Raw genomic sequence first — 22,255 nt, forward strand, 5'->3', positions numbered from 1 at the left:
ACTTTTCTTGGCTTTTCACCATACAAAACAACGGTTCAACATTTAGAACATTTTTAGGCCCAAAATCCCAAACCAGTGTTCCTATGGAAGAGAAATGGTTCTCTGTTTCAGAGGTCAGTACACCTCTTACAGGTGGGAGTTTTTTGGGGTTAGGACAAGGGTTCCCCAAGGTCTAGGTAGACACTTGAGTGGCGGCACCACCACCAGCACGCGGGAGCAGCCTGGTGCAGAGTGAAGGGGCTCAATGTTAGCCAATGGGGTTAAGGGGGTCTTCGCTTAGGGGCTGCGTACGAGCAGGCCACTCGGGTGTGGGAGCAAAGCTCCTGGGGATAAGGTCAGCACTGCAGTGGCCAACAATCAGCAAAGGAGCTGCACCACCAGCAGCACTGGGGTGGCCGGGTGCCAAAGAGACGTCGGGGACCTTGTGTTTCTTAATGGGGACCTTCAGTTCAGACAAGTTGCTGCAGGCTTGTGCAAGGAGGCTTCCTGAAGGCGACCACTGGCTGGAGAGGTAGGTTAGACTCTTGGGGGATGCTGGGACACCATTGGGTGGGCCACCCAAGACTGTGGGGCATCAGGTGCAGGGGTGTCTTTTGGTGATGGGTTCTCTTACAAGCTCCAGTCACGGTCCCCGGGTTGAGGCTGCTGGCATAATTTTGAGGCTTGAGGGAGGTCAGGGATTACCAGATCCCAGGTTAGGATCACTGAGACGACCTCGAGGTGCTGGGCCATTCGAACTCCATAGGCATCTGGTGCAGAATCGAAGTCGATGGAGTCTGGATTCTGTTTTTAAGAGTGTTTGTTGAGCAAATCCGGTGCCCATGGGAGACAGTCTAAGGTGAGTACAGGGCATGTGCTCCGGGCTCTGGAGGGCTGCTGGCTATGTCGGGTTGTTCGCTGTAGGCAGGTCTGAGACTGGACAGGCTGGTAGGGCTGGGGCCAAAGCAGTAGGTGTCTTCTTCTTGGGTCAGCACGGCTCTTTGGTCTTTCTTTCTTGAATCTGAGGTGGCAAGGTTTAGGGTGGCCCCTAAATACTAGATTTAGTGGCATTAAAAAGAGTGTGCAGGTTGGACCCAATGGGTCCCGTCCTTGGGGTGCATACACCCCCTATTGTGCCACCCTCCGGTGGGGGGTGGCAGAACCAGTGGGAGCCAGTTGCTGGGGGCAGCAACAGGCAGGGACAGCTCACAAAGGTGCCAGGCCTTAGAAGCTTCCCCTTCATGGACCCTACCCATCCTGGGGGAGGAAGCATGTCACTTTTCTCTGCACCAAAACACACAGCCTACAATGGCTGTGTGTGTTAAGGTACAGGGTCCCTAATGGTGACACAATAGGTTCTGCAGCCCTAAGAGGCATTCCCTGGTCACGGTGCCCTTGGTACCTTTAAAGAAGGCTGACCTGTGGCCAGAGATTTGCCAATTGTGGGTACAAAGGTGCAGTTTTGGGAAAGAACACAGGCCTTGGGAGCCTGATTGGCAGGAACCCAGAGGACATCGCATCAGGTTGCATCAGATGTCAGGCAGAAAGTGGAGGGGTAACCATGAAAAAGGGGCACTTCCCTACAGTGGCCATATGATTCGAGCTACTCCAACAGGTGGAATACTTAACGGATGTCTGCTATAACAAACTAAACATGCATAAGCTCAGTCCAACAAATTCCTGGCAGTCACTTCTTTGCAGTCAGACTGACTCCCATTATTAGCAGAGCCCCTTAGCAGCTAGAGACTACCGCACATTGCCAGCAGAAGTCCTTATTTGGAGGCAGCCCGCCACACTCCTACCAGGACCTCTTATATGCAGCTAGCTCCGTCATATTCATAGCAAAACCCCTTAGCAGCAGTCTACCTCACACCCAGATACCCTATTAGCAGCCAGTCAGCATCCGACTCCAAGCAGAGCACCAGCTCTCTGCAGCCAGTCTGCCTCACATTTTGCACAGAGCCCCTAGGATGCAGCCAGACTGCCTAACACTTCAAGCAGTACTCCATATTCCTAGGTTTTCGTCTTCAGACACTTTCAGCACATTAGTTTGACTTTGAGCGTCTCATTTTTACCAGAGCCCTGCAAACCATCTCTCCAGACAGCATCCGATTACTAGCTGTGGCCCCAGTATCCTAGGTACAGCTGTCTCGCACTCGTAGCTGCGCCCCAATGTCTTGGCTGGTGGCGGGTCAAATCCAGAGGAGGCACATTCATTGGTTATAATCAGCTACAGTGGGTACTGCGCTACCATTGAACAGGCTGTAATAACCTACCCCTGGGCTACGCTGCTTGTGTTCTCTGGTTATAATCAGCTAGAGTGGGTCCTACGCTGCCATCGCCCTGGCTGTAATAGCCTAACCGGGGGCTACGCTCCTAGTGTTCTCTGGTTATAATCAGCTAGAGGGTCCTACGCTGCCATTGCTCCAGCTGTAATAGCCTAACCGGGGGCTACGCTGCTAGTGTTCTCTGGTTATAATCAGCTAGAGGGGGTCCTACGCTGCCATCGCCCTGGCTGTAATAGCCTAACCGGGGGCTACGCTGCTAGTGTTCTCTGGTTATAATCAGCTAGAGGGGGTCCTACGCTGCCATCGCCCTGGCTGTAATAGCCTAACCGGGGGCTACGCTGCTAGTGTTCTCTGGTTATAATCAGCTAGAGGGGGTCCTACGCTGCCATCGCCCTGGCTGTAATAGCCTAACCGGGGGCTACGCTGCTAGTGTTCACTGGTTATAATCAGCTAGAGGGGGTCCTATGCTGCCATCGCCCTGGCTGTAATAGCCTAACCGGGGGCTACGCTGCTAGTGTTCACTGGTTATAATCAGCTAGAGGGGGTCCTATGCTGCCATCGCCCTGGCTGTAATAGCGTAACCGGGGGCTACGATGCTAGAGTTCTCTGGTTATAATCAGCTAGAGGGGGTCCTACGCTGCCATCGCCCTGGCTGTAATAGCCTTACCGGGGGCTACGCTGCTAGTGTTCTCTGGTTATAATCAGCTAGAGGGGGTCCTACGCTGCCATCGCCCTGGCTGTAATAGCCTAACCGGGGGCTACGCTGCTAGTGTTCACTGGTTATAATCAGCTAGAGGGGGTCCTATGCTGCCATCGCCCTGGCTGTAATAGCCTAACCGGGGGCTACGCTGCTAGTGTTCACTGGTTATAATCAGCTAGAGGGGGTCCTATGCTGCCATCGCCCTGGCTGTAATAGCGTAACCGGGGGCTACGATGCTAGAGTTCTCTGGTTATAATCAGCTAGAGGGGGTCCTACGCTGCCATCGCCCTGGCTGTAATAGCCTAACCGGGGGCTACGCTCCTAGTGTTCTTTCGCTATATCCGTTATAGATGGCCCTACAATGTCACTGCCCTGGCTGGAATAGCATCCTCTTGTAAGGTAGCCAGATTGGGACTATGCCATTCCTGCCCTGTGATATAAGCAGATAACCTCGGGCTATGCTGTTCAGGACTTTAATCAGTTAGCCGAACTCTTTGCCGCCAATGCCGAGGACTATCAGGTGCCAGCACCAGGCTCTTGTTCCCTGGGGCTCTAATCGGCGAGCCCAGTCCCACCATGACGGACCTCAGGCTTCACCCGTCCAAAGCCACCCCAAGCAGACACAAAGTGAAGGCTAGAAGGGGTCCGGATCCACGGGCCCTCGCCAGAGGCCTGCCAGCCTGCCTTTAATGAAGCTGCTGAATAGGCCGCCTGTCCATTAAAGGGCTGCAGACCCCCGCTGAATGAAGTCCCAGCCCTCCTGCCACACAGGGGAAAAGTCACGGCCTGTGCTGGGAAGAGTTAATGCCACTTCATGAAGGCTCGGGGGGTCGCCCTGCTCGACACATGGTGACAGGCTCCAGGCCATTCAATGCAGCCCGCCGCCCCATCGGGGGGCCGATCGGACACAACAGAGGGCCCCCCAGCTGGATGGAGGGATTGTAAAGCAATTAATCAAACCTGCTAAAAGGCCGCGCTGACAAGAGAGGGGCTGGGCCAGTTATCTGTCAATACCCAGAGCTTTTTATCATGGAAATGCAGTCTGGGGACCATGCAAGCAGTGCTGGCCGGGCCCGCCCGAGCGTGCACGGCTTCACCGGGGCTCCACCCCCGAGGTTTCAGCGGTTAAAGTGGGCACAATAAGCGAGGGAGCGCACCCGCTCGGCGCGAACACAACTCGATTGAAATGCACTGAATCAGCTAACAGGGCTGCCCTGTCCCATGCAGGGGGCGCTCTGTCCAGAAGACAAATGAAGATGAGGGGTTGGAGAGGGACAATGCCGGCTACGGTGGCTAATGAGCGACCCCCCCCCGGCATGCATGGAAGCCTCCACACTTGGGGACAATTGGAAGCAAAAGAAGCCAGCACTTCGCCTTTAGTGGCAATTTGTAGCAGGATACGGTTCTAAAAACCATGAAATGCAACAAGCGGGCCACCAGAGGAGCCCCTCCGGAGCTGGGCGAGCGATGAAGCACACAGGAGGCCCAGGGAGCTCCTCTAGCCGGGCGGGACCCAACACAGGCCGTGCTTACTCTACACGGTGCACGGGCACAGCCTGGCAGAGGCACGTGAACCACAACTCGGCATCTGGTACCTTCCCGGGGTACACAGCAGTAGGGCACCCTGTAAGCATCTAACCGGACTCCTCCCGAAAAGTCCTGCTCTGGAGGCGGCCCAGAGTGACCCTGGGTGTGCGTGTTCCGGTACCACGGCTGCTGCCCCCCTCAAGGAGTCTGCAGTGGGGTCCAGGTGCGATCTACTGCTCCCTTGATCCTACACCGAGCACCGCGGGGGGGGGGGGGGGGGGGGGGGTCAGCCTCCCTGGAGCCCCCCCCCCCCCCCCCCAGCCACAGACCTATCCAGCCGAGCCTCCTGGCTCCTTGGGGCCCCCCAGTCTGCAGTGGGCTCCTGGTGCGATCTACTGCTCCCTTGATGCTACACCGAGCACTGCAGGGCTCACCCTCCCTGGAGCCCCCCCCCCCCCCAGCCACAGACCTGCCGAGCCTCCTGGCCCCTTGGGGGCCCCCAGTCTGCAGTGGGGTCCAGGTGCGATCTACTGCTCCCTTGATCGTATACCGAGCACATGGGGGGGGAGAGGGGGTCAGCCTCCCTGGAGCCCCCCAGCCACAGACCTATCCAGCCGAGCCTCCTGGCGCTCACCTCACCCGGAGTATGCCAGGCAGTCTGTGCTGAGCCCAGACGCCCCACGCAGGCCAGGCATGTCTCGGGGAGGAGCACTCAAACCACGCTCCAGCACAAGAAACACCCCATGTCCTGCCGCTCCCGAGCCCGCACTGCCATGAACCTCCATGCTTGTGAGAGAAGAGAAGTGAAGAATGGCTTGGAGATTTCTGGAGGTCCACTCCACCCAGGGTTTAGAGTCCGCAGCATCCCTTACGGCAGGAATCCTCCTAACATTGTAGGTGACACCCTCCTTAGATGTCCCTTGCCACCAGGCGGGCATCAGCTGGTTCCGCACAGGTCTCGCCCCTTTGTGGAGAGCACAGGCTAGAGGAAGGGCACTGAAAAACCGGTCCTTGCTTGGAAAGTCCTCTTGGTAGTGCAATCCCAGACACAAGGTTCTCTACAACTCGAGGATGGAGGCCACATCCCTGGTGGCCCTGACCTTGGGACTTGGGCCACTGCACCCAGAGCCCCCTTACGAGGCTTCCACATGCTGACACAGCATCCAGAGCGCCCCCCCCCACAAGGCTTCCACATGCTGCCACAGCATCCAGAGCCCCCCCCTTACGAGGCTTCCACATGCGGCCACAGCATCCAGAGCGCCCCCTTACGAGGCTTCCACTGCATCCAGAGCCCCCCCCCTTACGAGGCTTCCACAGCATTCACAGCCCCCCACTTACGAGGCTTCCACATGCTTCCACATGCTTCCACTGCATCCAGAGCCCCCACTTCACCAGCCTTCCACATGGTCCCACTGCATCCAGAGCCCCCCTTACGAGCCTTCCACATGCTTCCACTGCATCCAGAGCCCCCCTTACGAGCCTTCCACATGCTTCCACTGCATTTAGAGTACGCCCCTTACGAGCCTTCCACATGCTTCCACTGCATCCAGAGCCCCCTTCACCAGCCTTCCACATGCTGCCACAGCATCCAGAGCCCCCCTTACGAGCCTTCCACATGCTTCCACTGCATCCAGAGCCCCCTTCACGAGACTTCCACATGCTGCCACAGCATCCAGAGCCCCCCCCTTACGAGCCTTCCACATGCTTCCACTGCATCCAGAGCCCCCTTCACGAGACTTCCACATGCTGCCACAGCATCCAGAGCCCCCCCTTTTACGAGGCTTCCACTGCATCTAGAGCCCCCCCCCCCCCTTTACGAGGCTTCCACATGCTGCCACTGCATCCAGAGCCCCCTTCACGAGACTTCCACATGCTGCCACTGCATCCAGAGACCCTCCCCTTTATGAGGCTTCCACAGCATCCAGAGCGCCCCCCCCCCTTACGAGGCTTCCGCATGCTTCCACAGCATCCAGAGCCCCCCCCCCCCTTACGAGGCTTCCACTGCACCCAGAGCCCCCTTCACGAGCCTTCCACTGCATCCAGAGCCCCCTTCACGAGCCTTCCACTGCATCCAGAGCCCCCCCCCTTACGAGGCTTCCACATGCTTCCACTGCACCCAGAGCCCCCTTCACGAGCCTTACGCTGCATCCAGAGCCCTCCCCCTTACGAGGCTTCCACTGCATCCAGAGCCCCCTTTACCAGCCTTCCACAAGCTAAGCCCCCACTATCTACTGGTAGATATACTCCGCAAAGGTGCCCGTTAGAAGGTGCTCTACAGTATCAATCCCGGAGCGCTGCAAGCTGGCAATGCCACCACTATCTACTGGTGGATATAATCCGAAAGGGGCATGCTAGAAGGAATATGCTACTTACCAGTATGCATCTGTTCTTGGCATGTAGAGCTGCAGAGTTGTACACTTAGCATAGATCGCCATCTGGTGTTGGGCCCGGATGTTTGCAGTTTGTTTTTCTTCTTGGACAGTCTTTGGAAGTCACGAGTTTGGTGACTCCTCCTTCGGTCCGTACTGCGCATGGGCTTCGGCTCCATCCTCAGATTGTTTTTCGCCAACAGGGAAATGATGGAGCTTGGTAATCACAGTGAGAAACCCATGTGTGTAGTATCTACATAAGATGTACTGGAACGGATACAGGTAGCCGGGGAGGCGGGTGGGCGTGTACAACTCTGCAGCTCTACATGCCAATAACAGATGCATACTGGTAAGTAGCATATTCCGTTCGAGGCATATGAGCTGCAGATTGTACACTTAGCATAGATTATATAGCAGTACCCAACCCTAGCGGCGACCACCGGTATCCGTTGCAGTGGTTTGAAATAGTGTCTTTAGTACAGCCTGGCCCACTCTAGCTTGCTGCTTGGAATGCACATCTACACAGTAATGTTTTGTGAAGGTGTGCGGTGTAGACCATGTGGCTGCTTTGCAGATGTCATCTAAGGGTATATTCCCTAGAAAGGCCATAGAAGCCCCTAACTTTCTTGTAGAATGGGCTTTAGGCGGAACAGATAATGTTCTTTTAGCCTTTTGGTAGCAAATCTGTACGCATTTTACAATCCACCTAGCTATCCCTGATTTAGAAATGGGGTTGCCTTTATGTGGTGGAGAGAAGGAGACGAACAATTGTTTAGTCTTCCTGAAGGGTTGCGTTCTTTGTATGTAGTATAGCAAGGCCCTTTTTACATCGAGTGTGTGTAAGGCTCTTTCTGCAACAGATTGAGGTTGCGAGAAGAAGACAGGTAATTCCACCGTTTGATTGAGATGGAAGGGGGAAATGACCTTGGGCAGGAACTTCGGATTTGTGCGAAGTATGACCTTGCTGTGATGTATTTGTATGAAGGGTTCCTGTATAGTGAACGCTTGTATTTCACCAACCCTTCTAAGGGAAGTGATAGCTACGAGAAAAGCTGTTTTCCAGGTGAGAAACTGTAGCTCGCATTTATGCATTGGTTCGAAGGGCGGACCCATTAGTCGTGTAAGAACTAAATTTAGATTCCATACAGGGGAAGGTGGTGCCCTGGGAGGAATTACTCGTTTAAGGCCTTCCATGAAGGCTTTAATAGCGGGCACTCTGAAGAGTGATAAATGCTGTCTGTTTTGTAGATAAGCAGCGATCGCTGCTAGGTGTAGGCGTATGGATGAATATGCCAGGTTACACCTGTGAAGATGGAGCAGATAGCATATGATGTGCTGTATGGATGCATCTAAAGGGTCGATTGTATTGTTACGGCAGTAAATAACAAATCTTTTCCACTTTGCGGCATAACATGCTCTAGTGGTAGGACGTCTGGCTTCCATGATGATGTTCATGCAATCAGGGGGAAGGTTAAGGTATCCGAATTCTAGGATTTCAGGAGCCAGATCGCCAGGTTGAGCTGAGCTGGGTCCGGGTGCCTGATTTCTCCATGGTTCTGGGTTAGGAGGCATGGGGATAGGTGCAGTTTTTGATGTGGTACCACTGATAGTTGTAGTAGCGTGGTGTACCACGGCTGCCTGGCCCACGTCGGAGCTACCAGAATGAGTGTGAGGGAGTGCTGTTGTAGCTTCCTGACCACTAATGGAATTAGTGGGAGAGGTGGAAAGGCGTATGCAAATCTGCCTGACCAGTTCATCCATATCGCATTGCCCTTGGACAATGGGTGTGGGTATCTGGCGGCGAAGCTTGGGCATTTTTTGTTTTCGTGGGTGGCGAAGAGGTCTATCTGAGGATGCCCCCACTGTTGGAAGAATGGCTGAAGAACTTGCGGGTGCAGTTCCCATTCGTGTAGTTGTTGCGTTTGTCTGCTGAGCAGATCTGCCATGGTGTTTTGTACGCCTGGAACGTGTTGTGCCAGGAGAAAGATGTTTTGGGGAATTGCCCATCTCCATATGCTCTGGGCTAAGCGGGAGAGCTGGGGAGAGTGTCCCCCCCCCCTGTTTTTGGATAGAATACATTGCAGTCATGTTGTCTGTGCGAATGAGGACTGCTTTGCCCGAAAACTGTTTTTGGAAAGATTTTAGGGCTAGAAAGATCGCCAAGAGCTCCAGATGGTTGATGTGGAGCAATTTTTGCTGTGGCGTCCATAGACCTTGCATTGTGAGGTGTAGGTGGTGCGCTCCCCAGCCGGAGAGCGATGCGTCCGCTGTTAGAATCACCTGAGGAACCGGGTCCAGGAACGGCCGCCCTTTGGAAAGGTTTGTGGTGTTCCACCACTGCAGAGAGTGATGTGTGCGGCCGTCCACCAACACCAGATCCGTCAGCTGACCCTGGGCCTGGTTCCACTGTTGTGCTAGGCACTCTTGAAGTGGACGCATGTGTAGTCTTGCATGGGGCACTATAAAGATGCAAGACGCCATCATTCCTATGAGCTTCATGAACACTCTTGCTGGAAGAGAGTGTTGGGGAAGGAATGTTTTGCGTAAGGCTTGAATGCTTGTGATTCTGGCTGTGTTTGGATAGGCAATACCTTTGGAGGTGTCTATAGTGGCCCCGAGATATTGCTTTGTGTGAGATGGTATGAGGTGGGACTTTTGGTAGTTCACCGTGAAGCCTAGCTGGTGGAGCAGTTGGATGGTGCTGTTTGTATGCTGCACGCATTGGTGGTAAGACGCGGCTTTTATCAGCCAGTCGTCTAAGTAAGGGAAGACGTGAATGTGTTGACGTCTGAGGTGTGCTGCTACTACCGCTAGGCATTTGGTAAACACCCGTGGTGCGGTGGTGACCCCGAAGGGGAGAACCGTGAATTGGTAATGTTGCCCGTCCACCACGAACCTGAGTTATTTCCTGTGAGAGGGGTGTATTGGAATGTGAAAGTATGAGTCTTTCAGATCCAAGGTTGTGAGAAAGTCTCCCTGACAGAGGAGCGGGAGGACTTGTTGTAGGGTGACCATATGGAAATGGTCTGAATGTATGTAGGCATTTAGAGGCCGGAGGTCCAGAATGGGCCTGAGGGTACCGTCTTTCTTTGGTATTAGGAAATATAGGGAGTAAACCCCTAGATTTTGCTGATTGATGGGGACCTGCTCTATAGCGTGTTTTTGGAGGAGTGTGGAATGTTCTTGAGACATTGGACGGTGCCTTGGTGGGATATTGGGCGGGGTAGATGTTAGCTCGAGACAGTACCCTGACCGAATGATTTGGGTCACCCATTTGTCCGATGTTATGGACTCCCATGCGTGGATAAAGTTTTGTAGTCTGCCCCCGACCGGAGTGGAATGGTCTGGGGGGAGCAGAGGGAAGTCATTGTGTGGGCGGGGTGGCAGAACGGGTGTTGTTAGTTTTGCCCCTGCCCTTATTGTTGTTGCCTCTGTAACCACCTCTTTGGTTGCCCTTTGAAAAGGTATTTTGAGGAGGGGATTTGTAGGAGGTAGAGGTGCTATCGGTGGAGAAGCCTCTGCCTGTGCCACGAAAGGAGGAGCGTCGAAAGGAACGTTTAGAGGCTTGTGTTTGGAGTGCCCCCATAGACTTTGCTGTGTCTGTGTCCTTTTTCATCTTTTCCAACGCTTCGTCTACCTTGGGCCCAAAGAGAGTTTGTTGGTCAAAGGGGTGATTGAGTATGGACGCCTGGACTTCAGGCTTAAACCCTGAGATCCTGAGCCAGGCATGGCGACGAAGCAGGACACTGGTATTTATGGCTCTAGAAGCAGTGTCGGCTGCATCGAGGGCACATTTAATGGAGGTGTTTGTAATGAGTTTACCCTCCTGTATTAGCTCATGAGCCCTACGCTTGTGTTTCTCGGGGAGGTGCTGCATAAGAGCCTCAAGTTCGTCGTAGTGTGCTCTGTCATAGCGCGCAAGTAGCGCTTGTGTGTTTGCAATGCGCCACATGTTTGCAGCTTGAGAGGCGGTGCGCTTGCCAGACGCGTCTAGGAGTTTGGATTCCTTGTCTGGCGGTGGGGCTTCTCCTGAGGACTGGGAGTTAGCCCGCTTTCTAGCTGTAGAGACAACTAGGGAATCCAAGGGAGCAGGGCCCTTAATGTATGCAGGGTCTGTGGGTGCCGCCTTATACTTTTTCTCTATTCTAGGGTTGAGTACCCTGGCCCTGACAGGGTCTTTGAACACCTCTGCGGCATGCTTGGTGACACCCTTAAGCATGGGTAAGATAGAGGTGGATTTGTCCTGTATGTCGAATGTATCCAGTAAGAAGTCGTCTTCCACTGGTTCAGTGTGCATGTCCACCCCATGGTAGTGTGCTGCTCTCTGCACTAAATGATGGAACCCTAAGGAGTCCTCTGGAGGAGACGGCCTGGATGGGTATAGGTCCTCCTGAGGAATATCGGGTACATCAGGGTTATTGTAATCCTCCCACGGGTCTGGGGTCCCTGGTGGAGTGGGATCCATTGGGTCGTCCGCCGGATAATTGTCCGGGTCTCCGTCATCCGGATTTGGGGACGGGGCCGGAGAGTAGTGAGGTAAAGGTGGCGGAGACCTGGGAGGGGGAGGGGGTGGAGGAAGTGGAGGAGGTAGGGGAGGTGGTAGTGGGGAGGGCACTCTGAGGGGAGAAGTAGCAGAGTCCTTCCGTTTGGGTGGTGGAGGAGGAGCCGGAGTATCAAGGCGTCTTTTCTTGATAATTAAAGTCAATAGCCCAGTCTTTGGATCTTTGGACAGAGTCTTTTGTAAAGGGTCTGGTGTAAACAGAGCCAATGGCGCCGAATCGTCCGTCGGCACCGGTGATTTCGGAACCGAGGACTTCGATGGTTTGTGTGCGCCATGCTTTTTTGGGGCCTCCGGTTTTTTCGGCGTTGAAGGAGTTTTCGGCGCCGGAGCGTCGGTGCCGACAGATTTGTGTTTGGTCGGCACCGAGAGTCCAGGCTTCAGCACCGGTGGCTTCGGAGTCGAGCTGGATGTTGCTTTCTTCGGTGCCGGATGCTGTTTTTCGGCACCGGGCGTCGGCTGGCTCGATCCCGAGCTGCCGTGAGACTTTGGAGGCTTCGACACCGGGCCCGAAGGTGGGGTGATCGAAGCTTTGGTCTTGGTTTTGCCCAGGCCGGCAGGCGAGGGAGTAACCGGAGTCTCTTTGGTTTTGGGCGTGGGGGTGGGAGGGGGCACAGTACTCACGGCCCGCTGCGCCGGTGTGATGTCCTCCACGTCGGAGTCGTCGGCCTCGGAAGCGCTGACGACGTCTTCTTCCTGCTCGGTGTGTGTTTGCCCCGAAGCTTCGGCGCCGTCTCCGAAGATGTCCGGTGGAGCTGCAGACGATGAGTGCGCCATGGTGCGTCGAGCTTTTCGATCCCGGATGGTTTTCTTCGATCGAAAAGACTTACAGGCGGGGCAGTCTCTGGCCTCGTGTTCTGGAGAGAGGCAAAGATTACACACCTGATGGAGGTCGGTGTGGGGAAATTTAGACCCACATTTTGGGCACTTTTTGAACGGAGTCCTTTCCATCGGCCGGGACCGGAGTCGAGGAGGGCCCGAAGGCCGGTGCCGATGTACGGGATGGAGAAAAGTGCCGCTTCGAGAGATGAAGATGATGATGAAGAAACTCGAAGAAACGAGGATTTTCCGTCGAGGCTGGAACCGTAGAAGTTCGAAGCCGGAGCACGAAGTATCACATCCGAGCCCGATGGCGGAAAAAAACAATCTGAGGATGGAGCCGAAGCCCATGCGCAGTACGGACCGAAGGAGTCACCAAACTCGTGACTTCCAAAGACTGTCCAAGAAGAAAAACAAACTGCAAACATCCGGGCCCAACACCAGATGGCGATCTATGCCAAGTGTACAATCTGCAGCTCATATGCCTCGAACAGTGCTCTACAGTATCAATCCCGGAGCGCTGCAAGCTAAGCTACCACTATCTACTGGTGGATATACTCCGCAAAGAGGACTGCTAGAAGGTGCTCTACAGGATCAATCCTGGAGAGCAGCAGGCTGGCAATGCCACCACTATCTACTGGTGGATATGGTCAGCGAAGGTGCCTGCTAGAAGGTGCTCCACAGTACCAATATTGCAGCACGGTAGGCTACGCCACCACCATCTACTGGTGGATATAGTCAGCGAAGGTGCCTGCTAGAAGGTGCTCTACAGTATCAATCTTGCAGCGCGGAAGGCTACGCTACCACCATCTACTGGTGGATATAGTCAGCGAAGGTGCCTGCTAGAAGGTGCTCTACAGGATCAATCTTGCAGCGCGGCAGGCTACGCCACCACCACCATCTACTGGTGGATATAGTCCGCGAAGGGGCCTGCTAGAAGGTGCTCTACAGGATCAATCTTGCAGCGCGGCAGGCTACGCCACCGCCATCTACTGGTGGATATAGTCCGCGAAGGGGCCTGCTAGAAGGTGCTCTACAGTATCAATCTTGCAGCGCGGCAGGCTACACCACCATCATCTACTGGTGGATATAGTCAGCGAAGGGGCCTGCTAGAAGGTGCTCTACCACCATCTACTGGTGGATATAGTCAGCGAAGGGGCCTGCTAGAAGGTGCTCTACAGTATCAATCCTGGAGAGCAGTAGGCTGGCAATGCTACCACTATCTACTGGTGGATATAGTCAGCGAAGGTGCCTGCTAGAAGGTGCTCCACAGTACCAATCTTGCAGCACGGTAGGCTACGCCACCACCATCTACTGGTGGATATAGTCAGCGAAGGTGCCTGCTAGAAGGTGCTCTACAGTATCAATCTTGCAGCGCGGCAGGCTCCACCACCACCATCTACTGGTGGATATAGTCAGCGAAAGGGCCTGCTAGAAGGTGCTCTACAGTATCAATATTGCAGCACGGTAGGCTGCGCCACCACCATCTACTGGTGGATATAGTCAGCGAAGGTGCCTGCTAGAAGGTGCTCTACAGTATCAATCTTGCAGCACGGTAGGCTACGCCACCACCATCTACTGGTGGATATAGTCAGCGAAGGGGCCTGCTTAGAATGTGCTCTACAGTATCAATATTGCAGCGCGGCAGGCTACGCCACCGCCACCATCTACTGGTGGATATAGTCAGCGAAGAGGCCTGCTAGAAGGTGCTCTACCACCATCTACTGGTGGATATAGTCAGCGAAGGGGCCTGCTTAGAAGGTGCTCTACAGTATCAATTCTGGAGCGACCAAAGTTAAGCCACCAGCATGCCCTGCTGGATATAATCAACAGAGGTGCCGGCTGGTGGTATAATGGTCTTAACAAGTCAACCCCAAAATATTATTATATGGCATGAGTCAGCTCTTTCCTTCCTTTCTGAGTTTCAGGTGTATTTGAATGTTTCTGATCTTTGCTGACAATAATTTCCACGTTTCCCTGCTTGTGCATTAAAAAAAAGATTCTTCTACTGGTGCACCTTAGACAAAGAATGGATATGAGATACCTTCTGAATACGGTCACACATTTTTCTTAGTCATACTAGACTTTCCTGAGTTGAACAGTGGCTTTTCAGAGTGAACAAAGGGTCCCAACTAGACAAATAAACCCCTCCAATCCAGTGCACTCTTACCTTTGCCGATGACTAGGCCACATTTGTCAGCTGGCACGGAGTAAGTGATCTCCTGCATGCCACCTGGAGTACCAATACTCCAATCCATGCGGCTTCGGCCCCTCCCTCGAGCAGCAGCGAGGCTTCCAAAACCATCACGTTCCTGACAGTGAGAAAAAGGACAGGGAGAACTGAGGTACACTCATGGTAAAGGGATTGGTGCATACAATTGCTTTCATCAGATCCTGAGTTACATTAGTTCTGAACATTGCTGGGTTTTGGGGGAAAAAAAAAACAAAAAAATCAAAGGCAAAGCTGAAGATTCCAGATGGGTCAGGATAAGTCCAGCTAAAAAACATTTAGTCTCCCAACAAACCCAATACACCCTCAAGATGGCATCTTCCTGCCTGATGTGGGTCACAGAATCATACAATGTGGCATCTGCCTAAATAGAACATCTCACACATTACCCAATTATGATCCACCAAATGAATGTTGTTTCGGGCTAATCTGCCCACCACTTTTCCAAACTTCGACAAGCAGTAAATCATAAATCTCGCCACCCACAGAAACTTTCAGCTTTGCCACAAATGTTTGTGTTTGTGGGACTCACCTGTGCTGTTAGGATGAGCTCATTAATGATGTGTGCAGCGTGCTGACATCGATCTGGTAGTCCCATGACCTGTGCCACTCGCTCAGGACTGATACCGTCATCTGGAGAACAAAAAGGAAATGAGCCATCAAATTGTCAGACTTCCAGAAGCACAAACAGAGCAAGCAAAGACATTCTCCCCAGGCCAGCAGACTGCACAGAAGAGACCCAAAGCATACTCCTGCAGCACTGCACTGAGTGCAAGGTACTGATGGTATGGACTCCAGGAGGGGAAGCATTATACCTGCCTCACAGATCGGGTTACCAGACTGCTCCAAGCCACTGGGAAGCAACTTTAAAAGTACAAGTGTCTTCCTTTACAAATCATCGTATTGAGGGGAGTTTTTATCCAATTGGTTCGAAAGAACTCAACTAAGACTACAACTCCCAGAATGTAATGTTTGTTCGAGCTCAGGACTAGAAAGGAAAGCTCTACTGATCTGAAGGTATCCTGTGACCACATCAATTTCCTCACGCAGGGTACAGGAACAGCAGTGCTTGCTAAATGAAGAGGGAAAGCAAAGAAAGCTCCACAAATGTTGGCCCAGCAGTCCTCACAGTAGCCATTCTTCCTTAGAGATGCTATAGGTCATCACATCAGCGGACTGTCAGATCTGGCTCGTGACCGCAGAAAGGGAAAACATTAGTAGAGGATCCATGATTAAACAAACAATAGTGACTATGACTAAGGTCCCTTATTTCCTTTTAGCCAGCCTTACTCTTTCGGTATGAAGCTGTCAAACTCAGATCCAGGGTGACGTACAGGAATTGACAAAGCCACAGGTAAATAACTCTCAAACACATTTCCCTCCCCCATTTTCAGAACAGGGAGAAGGAAGATGGTGAATGCAAGTGAGTGTCAAATGCTCAGAGAACAAAAACAAACTTGGCCAAAATGGGGTCACCTTTAGACAGGAGTCATGAGTAGCAACAGCAATGGAATCCAGGAAAAAGGTCCCGCAGAGAAAGGGGGTTCCTACTCATCAGATCCGAAACCACCTTGGTCTGTGAAGACTTCAGCACCCAGCCCAAAACTGGTCTGTCTCCCAAGTGAAGAGCAGAAGAACCACGCAGAGGAGCGGATCCAGTGGACCAAAGCAAGGAGAACAGCCTGCACTTGGGGCTGACAGGACTTCATATATCCCTCACCAACAGGAGAAGCCCTGCCCCACCACCTCAAGTCTTACAGCATTGAGGTGAGCACTCAACCGTAACCTACTCTCCCACTCATCAACCCACCCCAAAGCAATTCAAGAACTAGAGCCCTTAAGACTCCAATATCAGCAAAACGAAGTGCCAAAGAAGCTGGGGCATATCAGTTAAAGAACGTCTATGTGACTGGGAGAGAGTTATAGCCATGAAAAGTAATGATGACACTATTAGGCTCCTGGTAACTAATGGGACCTGTGGATTGCCAACATCTGCCTGGTTCCATGATAGGGCCCTCTTGCAGTCCACTTAGCATCCCAAACGGACAGTGATGTACCAGTAACCCCAGACCGGCCAGTACAATACAAGTCTGGCCATGTTAACCACAGGGTCATCCTGAGAACAAAAGAATGTGTCACTTTGCTGCGGTAGCTCTTTCTGGTGTCTATTTTAACTGTAGATTTCTCACCTTGTGTAGATTACCAAAATGACAGACCGGATATATATCTCAGCAATTCCCTTGCACACTGGTAGGTGGTGCCCTGCAGCTCTGAGTCTACTCCACCCACGCCCCTGCACACAGACATTTTTTTTGTGACGCTATCCGAGCCATTGGACACAGAGCCAATACAGATCAAAGTTAAGTGTGCAAACTCTAAATTGGAATCTTACGAGATGGAAAAAAAAGAGTCCATTCCACAGAACAGCCAGGAATCTGTGGTTAGGCCGAGTAGCCACCAGAATGAATATGCTACTTACCAGTATGCATCTGTTCTTGGCATGTAGGGCTGCTGACATTCATATCTGTACATAGATCGCCGCCTAGTGTTGGGTCCGGATGTTTGCACGTTGTTGTCCTGGAAGAGTCTAAGTATCCTTGGATAGGTGACTCCTCCCCTGGACTACAGTGCGCATGGGCATCCCCTCCATCCTCAGATTGTTTTTCGCCATTGTGGCAGTGATGGAGTAGATACAGAAAGTGATGACCATGCTTTACAGTAATTCTGAGAGCTGCAGCTGCGACAGGCGCCGGGGAGGAGGGAGGGCGATATGAATGTCAGCAGCCCTACATGCCAAGAACAGATGCATACTGGTAAGTAGCATATTCAGTTCGAGGCATGTGGGCTGCTGAATTCATATCTGTGCATAGAATGTATAGCAGTGCCCTCTATTAGCGGCGGCTACCCGTGCCAGCTGCAGCGGTCTGAAAAAGAGTTTTTAGAACAGCCTGTCCTACAGCTGCCTGCTGTTTTGACTGCACATCTACACAATAGTGTTTAGTAAAAGTGTGTGTAGTGGACCATGTGGCTGCTCTGCATATATCATGCAGGGGAATATTTCCTAGAAAAGCCATGGAAGCCCCTAACTTACGTGTTGAGTGGGCTCGTGGTGGAATAGTTAATGTGCGTTTTGCCTTTTGATAACAGATTTGAATACACTTAACTATCCATCTGGCTATCCCTGCTTTGGAGATGGCGTTACCTTTGTGGTGCGGGGCAAAGGCAACGAACAGTTGTTTTGTCTTCCTGAAGGGTTTAGTCCTGTCGATGTAGTACATGAGGGCCCTCCGTACATCTAGTGTATGGAGTGCCCTTTCTGCGACAGTTTGCGGGTTTTGGAAGAAAACGGGCAGTTCGATAGTCTGATTCATGTGGAACTGCGATATTACTTTGGGCATGAATTTTGGGTTGGTACGTAGTACGACCCTGTTGGCATGAACCTGTATAAATGGCTCTTGAACGGTTAGTGCCTGGAGTTCACTAACTCTTAAGGAAGTGATCGCTACCAGGAAAGCTACTTTCCAGGTGAGGAATTGAATCTCGCATGAGTGTAGAGGTTCAAAGGGTGGACCCATTAGGCGTGTGAGGACCAGGTTGAGGTTCCACATTGGAGCCGGTGGGTGACTAGGTGGAATGACTCGTTTGAGTCCTTCCAAGAATGCTTTGATGGCAGGCACTCTGAATAGAGAGAGGTGCTGCCTGGTTTGCAGATAGGCTGATATTGCGGTCAAATGGACACGTATAGAGGTGTACGCCAGATTGCATCGGTATAGGTGTAATAGGTAGCAAATGATGTTTTGGATGGATGCGTCCAGCGGGTTAATGTCATTATTACTGCAATAAATGACGAACCTTTTCCATTTGGCTGCATAGCAAGCTCTTGTAGTGGGTCTTCTGGCCTCCTTGATGATGTCCATACAGTCAGGTGGCAGGTTGAGATAGCCAAACTCTAGGACTTCAGGAGCCAGATTGCCAGGTTCAGCTGTTGCGGATCTGGGTGCTGAATCTCTCCATGGATCTGCGTCAAATGAGCGGGTTTGATCCGCAGCCTTTGATGCGGCACCACGGAAAGTTCGAGGAAGGTGGTGTACCATGGCTGGCGTGCCCACGTAGGAGCAACTAGGACGAGTGTCAGGGAGTGTTGTCTGAGTTTGCGAGCCACCAGCGGTATCAACGGCGCTGGGGGAAAAGCGTACGCAAATCTGCCGGACCAGTTCATCCATATCGCATTGCCCTGCGACTGCGGATGTGGGAACCTGGCGGCAAAGCTTTGGCATTTTGCGTTTTCGCTTGTGGCGAACAGGTCTATCTCCGGATGACCCCACTGCTGGAAGTACGGCTGGAGTACTGATGGGTGTAACTCCCACTCGTGCATCTGGTGGCTGTGTCTGCTGAGCAGATCCGCCATCTGGTTGTCCTTGCCGGGGAGGTGTTCCGCCATGAGGAACATGTTCCTTTGAATGGCCCACTTCCACATGCTCTGAGCCAGATGAGACAACTGTGGAGAGTGCGTTCCTCCCTGTTTCTGTATGTAGTACATTGCGGTCATGTTGTCCGTCCGGATCAACACGACCTTGTTGCACAGATGTACTTTGAATGCCTTCATGGCCAGGAAGATTGCCATCAGTTCCAGGAGGTTGATGTGCATCTTCTTCTGTTGTGTCGTCCATAGTCCCTGCACTGTGTAGTGGAGTACATGAGCTCCCCATCCCTGGAGAGACGCGTCCGCTGTCAGTACTATTTGTGGAACAGGCTCTTGGAACGGTCGGCCCTTGCAAAGGTTTTGTGGAGTCCACCAATGCAGAGAGTTGTATGCCCGACCGCTCACCAACACTAGGTCTTTTAGCTGTCCTTGAGCCTGATTCCACTGACGTGCTAGGCACTCCTGAAGCGGGCGCATATGTAATCTCGCGTGTGGGACTATGAAGATGCAGGAGGCCATCATGCCTATCAACTGCATGAACACTCGCGCTTGAAGTGAGTGTTTGGGTTTGAACTTGGAGATCAGCAGTTGCATGCTGTTGATCCTCACTAAATTTGGCTGAGCTGTGGCCGCCAGAGTGTCTATAGTCGCACCTAGGTACTGTTGTACGTGTGCGGGCTGGAGATGGGACTTTGGGTAATTTAGTGAGAATCCCAGACTGTGAAGAAGGTGAATGGTGCGGGACATGTGGCTGGCACATTGCTGGGCTGACTTCGCTTGAACGAGCCAGTCGTCCAGGTAGGGGTAGACGTGTATGTGCTGCCTCCGTAGATGTGCTGCCACCGTAGCTAGGCACTTCGTGAAAACCCTGGGCGCTGTTGTCACGCCAAAGGGAAGGACTTTGAACTGGTAATGCTGACCCTGAACAGTAAACCTGAGGTATTTTTTGTGTGAGGGGTGAATGGGGATGTGGAAATACGCATCCTTGAGGTCCAGCGTGGCTAGGAAGTCTCCCTGCTTGAGAAGCGGAAGGACTTGCTGGAGAGTGAGCATGTGAAAGTGCTCTGAAAGAATGTACCGGTTCAGGGGTCTTAGGTCTAATATAGGTCTGAGTGACCCGTCCTTTTTTGGTATCAAGAAGTAGAGGGAGTACACTCCTGTACCCTGCTCGTGGACGGGTACGACCTCTATAGCGCCTTTTAGAAGCATACTTTGCACCTCCTGCTGTAAGAGCGTTAAGTGCTCTGAGGACATAGGACGGTTTCTTGGCGGTATTATGGGTGGAGTGGAGGTTAACTCTAGACAGTAACCGTATTTGACAATATCTTTGACCCACCTGTCCGTGGTGATGGAGTTCCACGTGGACAGGAACCTTTGTAGCCTTCCCCCAACAGGTGTTATGTGGTCGGGAGGAAGGGAGAGGGCGTCACTGCTTGTTTTTGGGGGAGGACCTGGTGTTGCCGTAGCCGCGTCCTCTGCCCTTTGTACTGGAGCCACGATATCCACCTCGGGTGTTTTTATCGTAGGTGGTCTGTGTATTGCCTTTGTTATACGTTTGTTGTGACCCCTGTCCTCTACCTGCTCCCTTGTTTCCGGGGCGACGAAAGGAGCCGCTCCGAAAGGACTGAGTTTGGAGGGCGCCCATGGACTTTGCAGTGTCCGTGTCCTTTTTGATCTTTTCAAGGGTGGTGTCAACCTCCGGCCCGAATAAATAGTCGGGGTTGACAGGCTGGTTGAGTATATTATTTTGTACCTCAGGCTTGAATCCAGAGATTCGTAACCAGGCATGGCGTCGCAGCATGACACTTGTGTTTATGGCCCTGGCAGCTGTGTCAGCAGCATCTAGTGCACACTTGATGGAAGCATTCGTGAGTAGCTGTCCTTCTCTGATGAGAATTTCTGCGCCTTCCTTGAACTGGTCAGGGAGATGTTGGAATAGTTGCTCCAGTGTGTCATAGTGCGCTCTATCATAGCGAGCAAGGAGCGCTTGAGTGTTGGCTATGCGCCATATGTTGGCAGCTTGGGCGGCAACTCGCTTGCCAGAGGTCTCTAACACCTTGGACTCTTTGTCCGGGGGAGGAGCGTCACCTGTCGTTTGCGAGTGTGCCCTCTTGCGAGCATTCGCTACGACAATGGAGTCTAGTGGTAATTGGCCTCTGATGTAAGTAGGGTCCCCAGGTGCTGATCGGTATTTCTTATCAATCCTGGGGTTTATCACTCGTGCCCTGGTGGGTTCCTTGAAAATGTCCTTGGCTGGTTTGAGGACTCCTTTCAACATGGGCAGAGTCTTTACATGCCGTTCTGAGGATGCGAAAGTGTCCATAAGAAAGTCATCTTCGATGGTGTCAGAGTGAAGCTGCACCCCATGGTTATTGGCAGCACGTTCAATAAGAGCGTTGAAGGCTGCAGTATCCTCTGTGGGAGATGTTTTTGCCCCATAGAGTTGTGGGTCCTGTGCATCGAGAGGTGCACCTGGGTCTACTGGGTCGCCCCAAGTGTGATCAGGGTCCTGCTGGTCATCCGGGTCCATGTCTCCACGGTAGGGGATTTGGTCCCCCATGTAGTCCTCCAACGCATCCGTGTCGGAGTGTGTGGGAGAGAATAACTGTGGTTCCTGGTAGGATGAGTGGAAAGGTTCATAAAGGGCAGGTTCTGATTCTACAGGCAGCTTCCTTTTTAGTGGGATCCTGAAAGGGTCCAACGGTGGTTCCGAAGTTATTCTCCGCTCGTGGAGAATCATTCTGCCAGTGTTGGCGTCGATGACATGTGCCGGAGACGTCTCGGCAGGTGTAATCGTGGACTGGGTGACCCGTGTCCTGAGTTGGAATATTTTCGGGATTGTGGACGGAGGCAAGCCAAAGGTAATGTTGGCTGGCACCGAAGAGGCTGCCGGAGCGTCGACCGGTCCGGAACCCGACGGGTCCTGGAGGGCAGTCTTGGTTTTGCTGCTTTGTGCCGCAAAGGGTCGCGTTTGGAGCGCCTTTGAGGCTTTTGCACCGACCAGGTTCGTAGAGGCAGCCGTGGACTTTTTCGGCGCCGGTGGTTCATCGAGTCAAGGTGTGGAAATGACCGTCGACGTTTTCGATGCGTGAGGCTTTGGTGTTGTCGAGGGAGCGATGCGAGACGTAGCAGGCAGTGCGGTCCTCTGTGTCGGTGGCGTCGGCGCCGGGAGTTGAGCAGGTTTGTTGGCGCCGAAGGCCTTTTTCCGTACGTCGACTCAGACGTCGCCCGCTTCAAGTTCGGCACCGAAGTCTCTCTTGGTGCGCTCGGTGCCGACGCGTTTCACTGGCGTCGAAGGCGTGGGAGGCCTCGATCCGACTAGCGCCACTTTCGGTTTCGTTTGAACCGGTGCAGCTTTCGGT

At 52.8% G+C, this 22,255-nt stretch overlaps 1 protein-coding gene across 1 annotated transcript in view; it reads right to left on the minus strand.

The window, feature by feature from the left end:
- FUBP3 (far upstream element binding protein 3) overlaps window positions 1-22,255 on the minus strand; it is a 280,750-nt gene that overhangs the window by 52,547 nt on the left and 205,948 nt on the right. Inside the window, exons 11-12 of the mRNA XM_085613968.1 lie at window positions 15,003-15,103; window positions 14,411-14,552 (exon numbers count right to left, since the gene is read on the minus strand). Coding sequence (XP_085470094.1) covers window positions 14,411-14,552; window positions 15,003-15,103 — 243 coding nt within the window. The remainder of the gene's footprint in view (window positions 1-14,410; window positions 14,553-15,002; window positions 15,104-22,255) is intronic.

This window comes from Triturus cristatus, chromosome 1_2, assembly GCF_964204655.1.
Source record: "Triturus cristatus chromosome 1_2, aTriCri1.1, whole genome shotgun sequence".
Classification (NCBI taxonomy): Eukaryota; Metazoa; Chordata; class Amphibia; order Caudata; family Salamandridae; genus Triturus; species Triturus cristatus.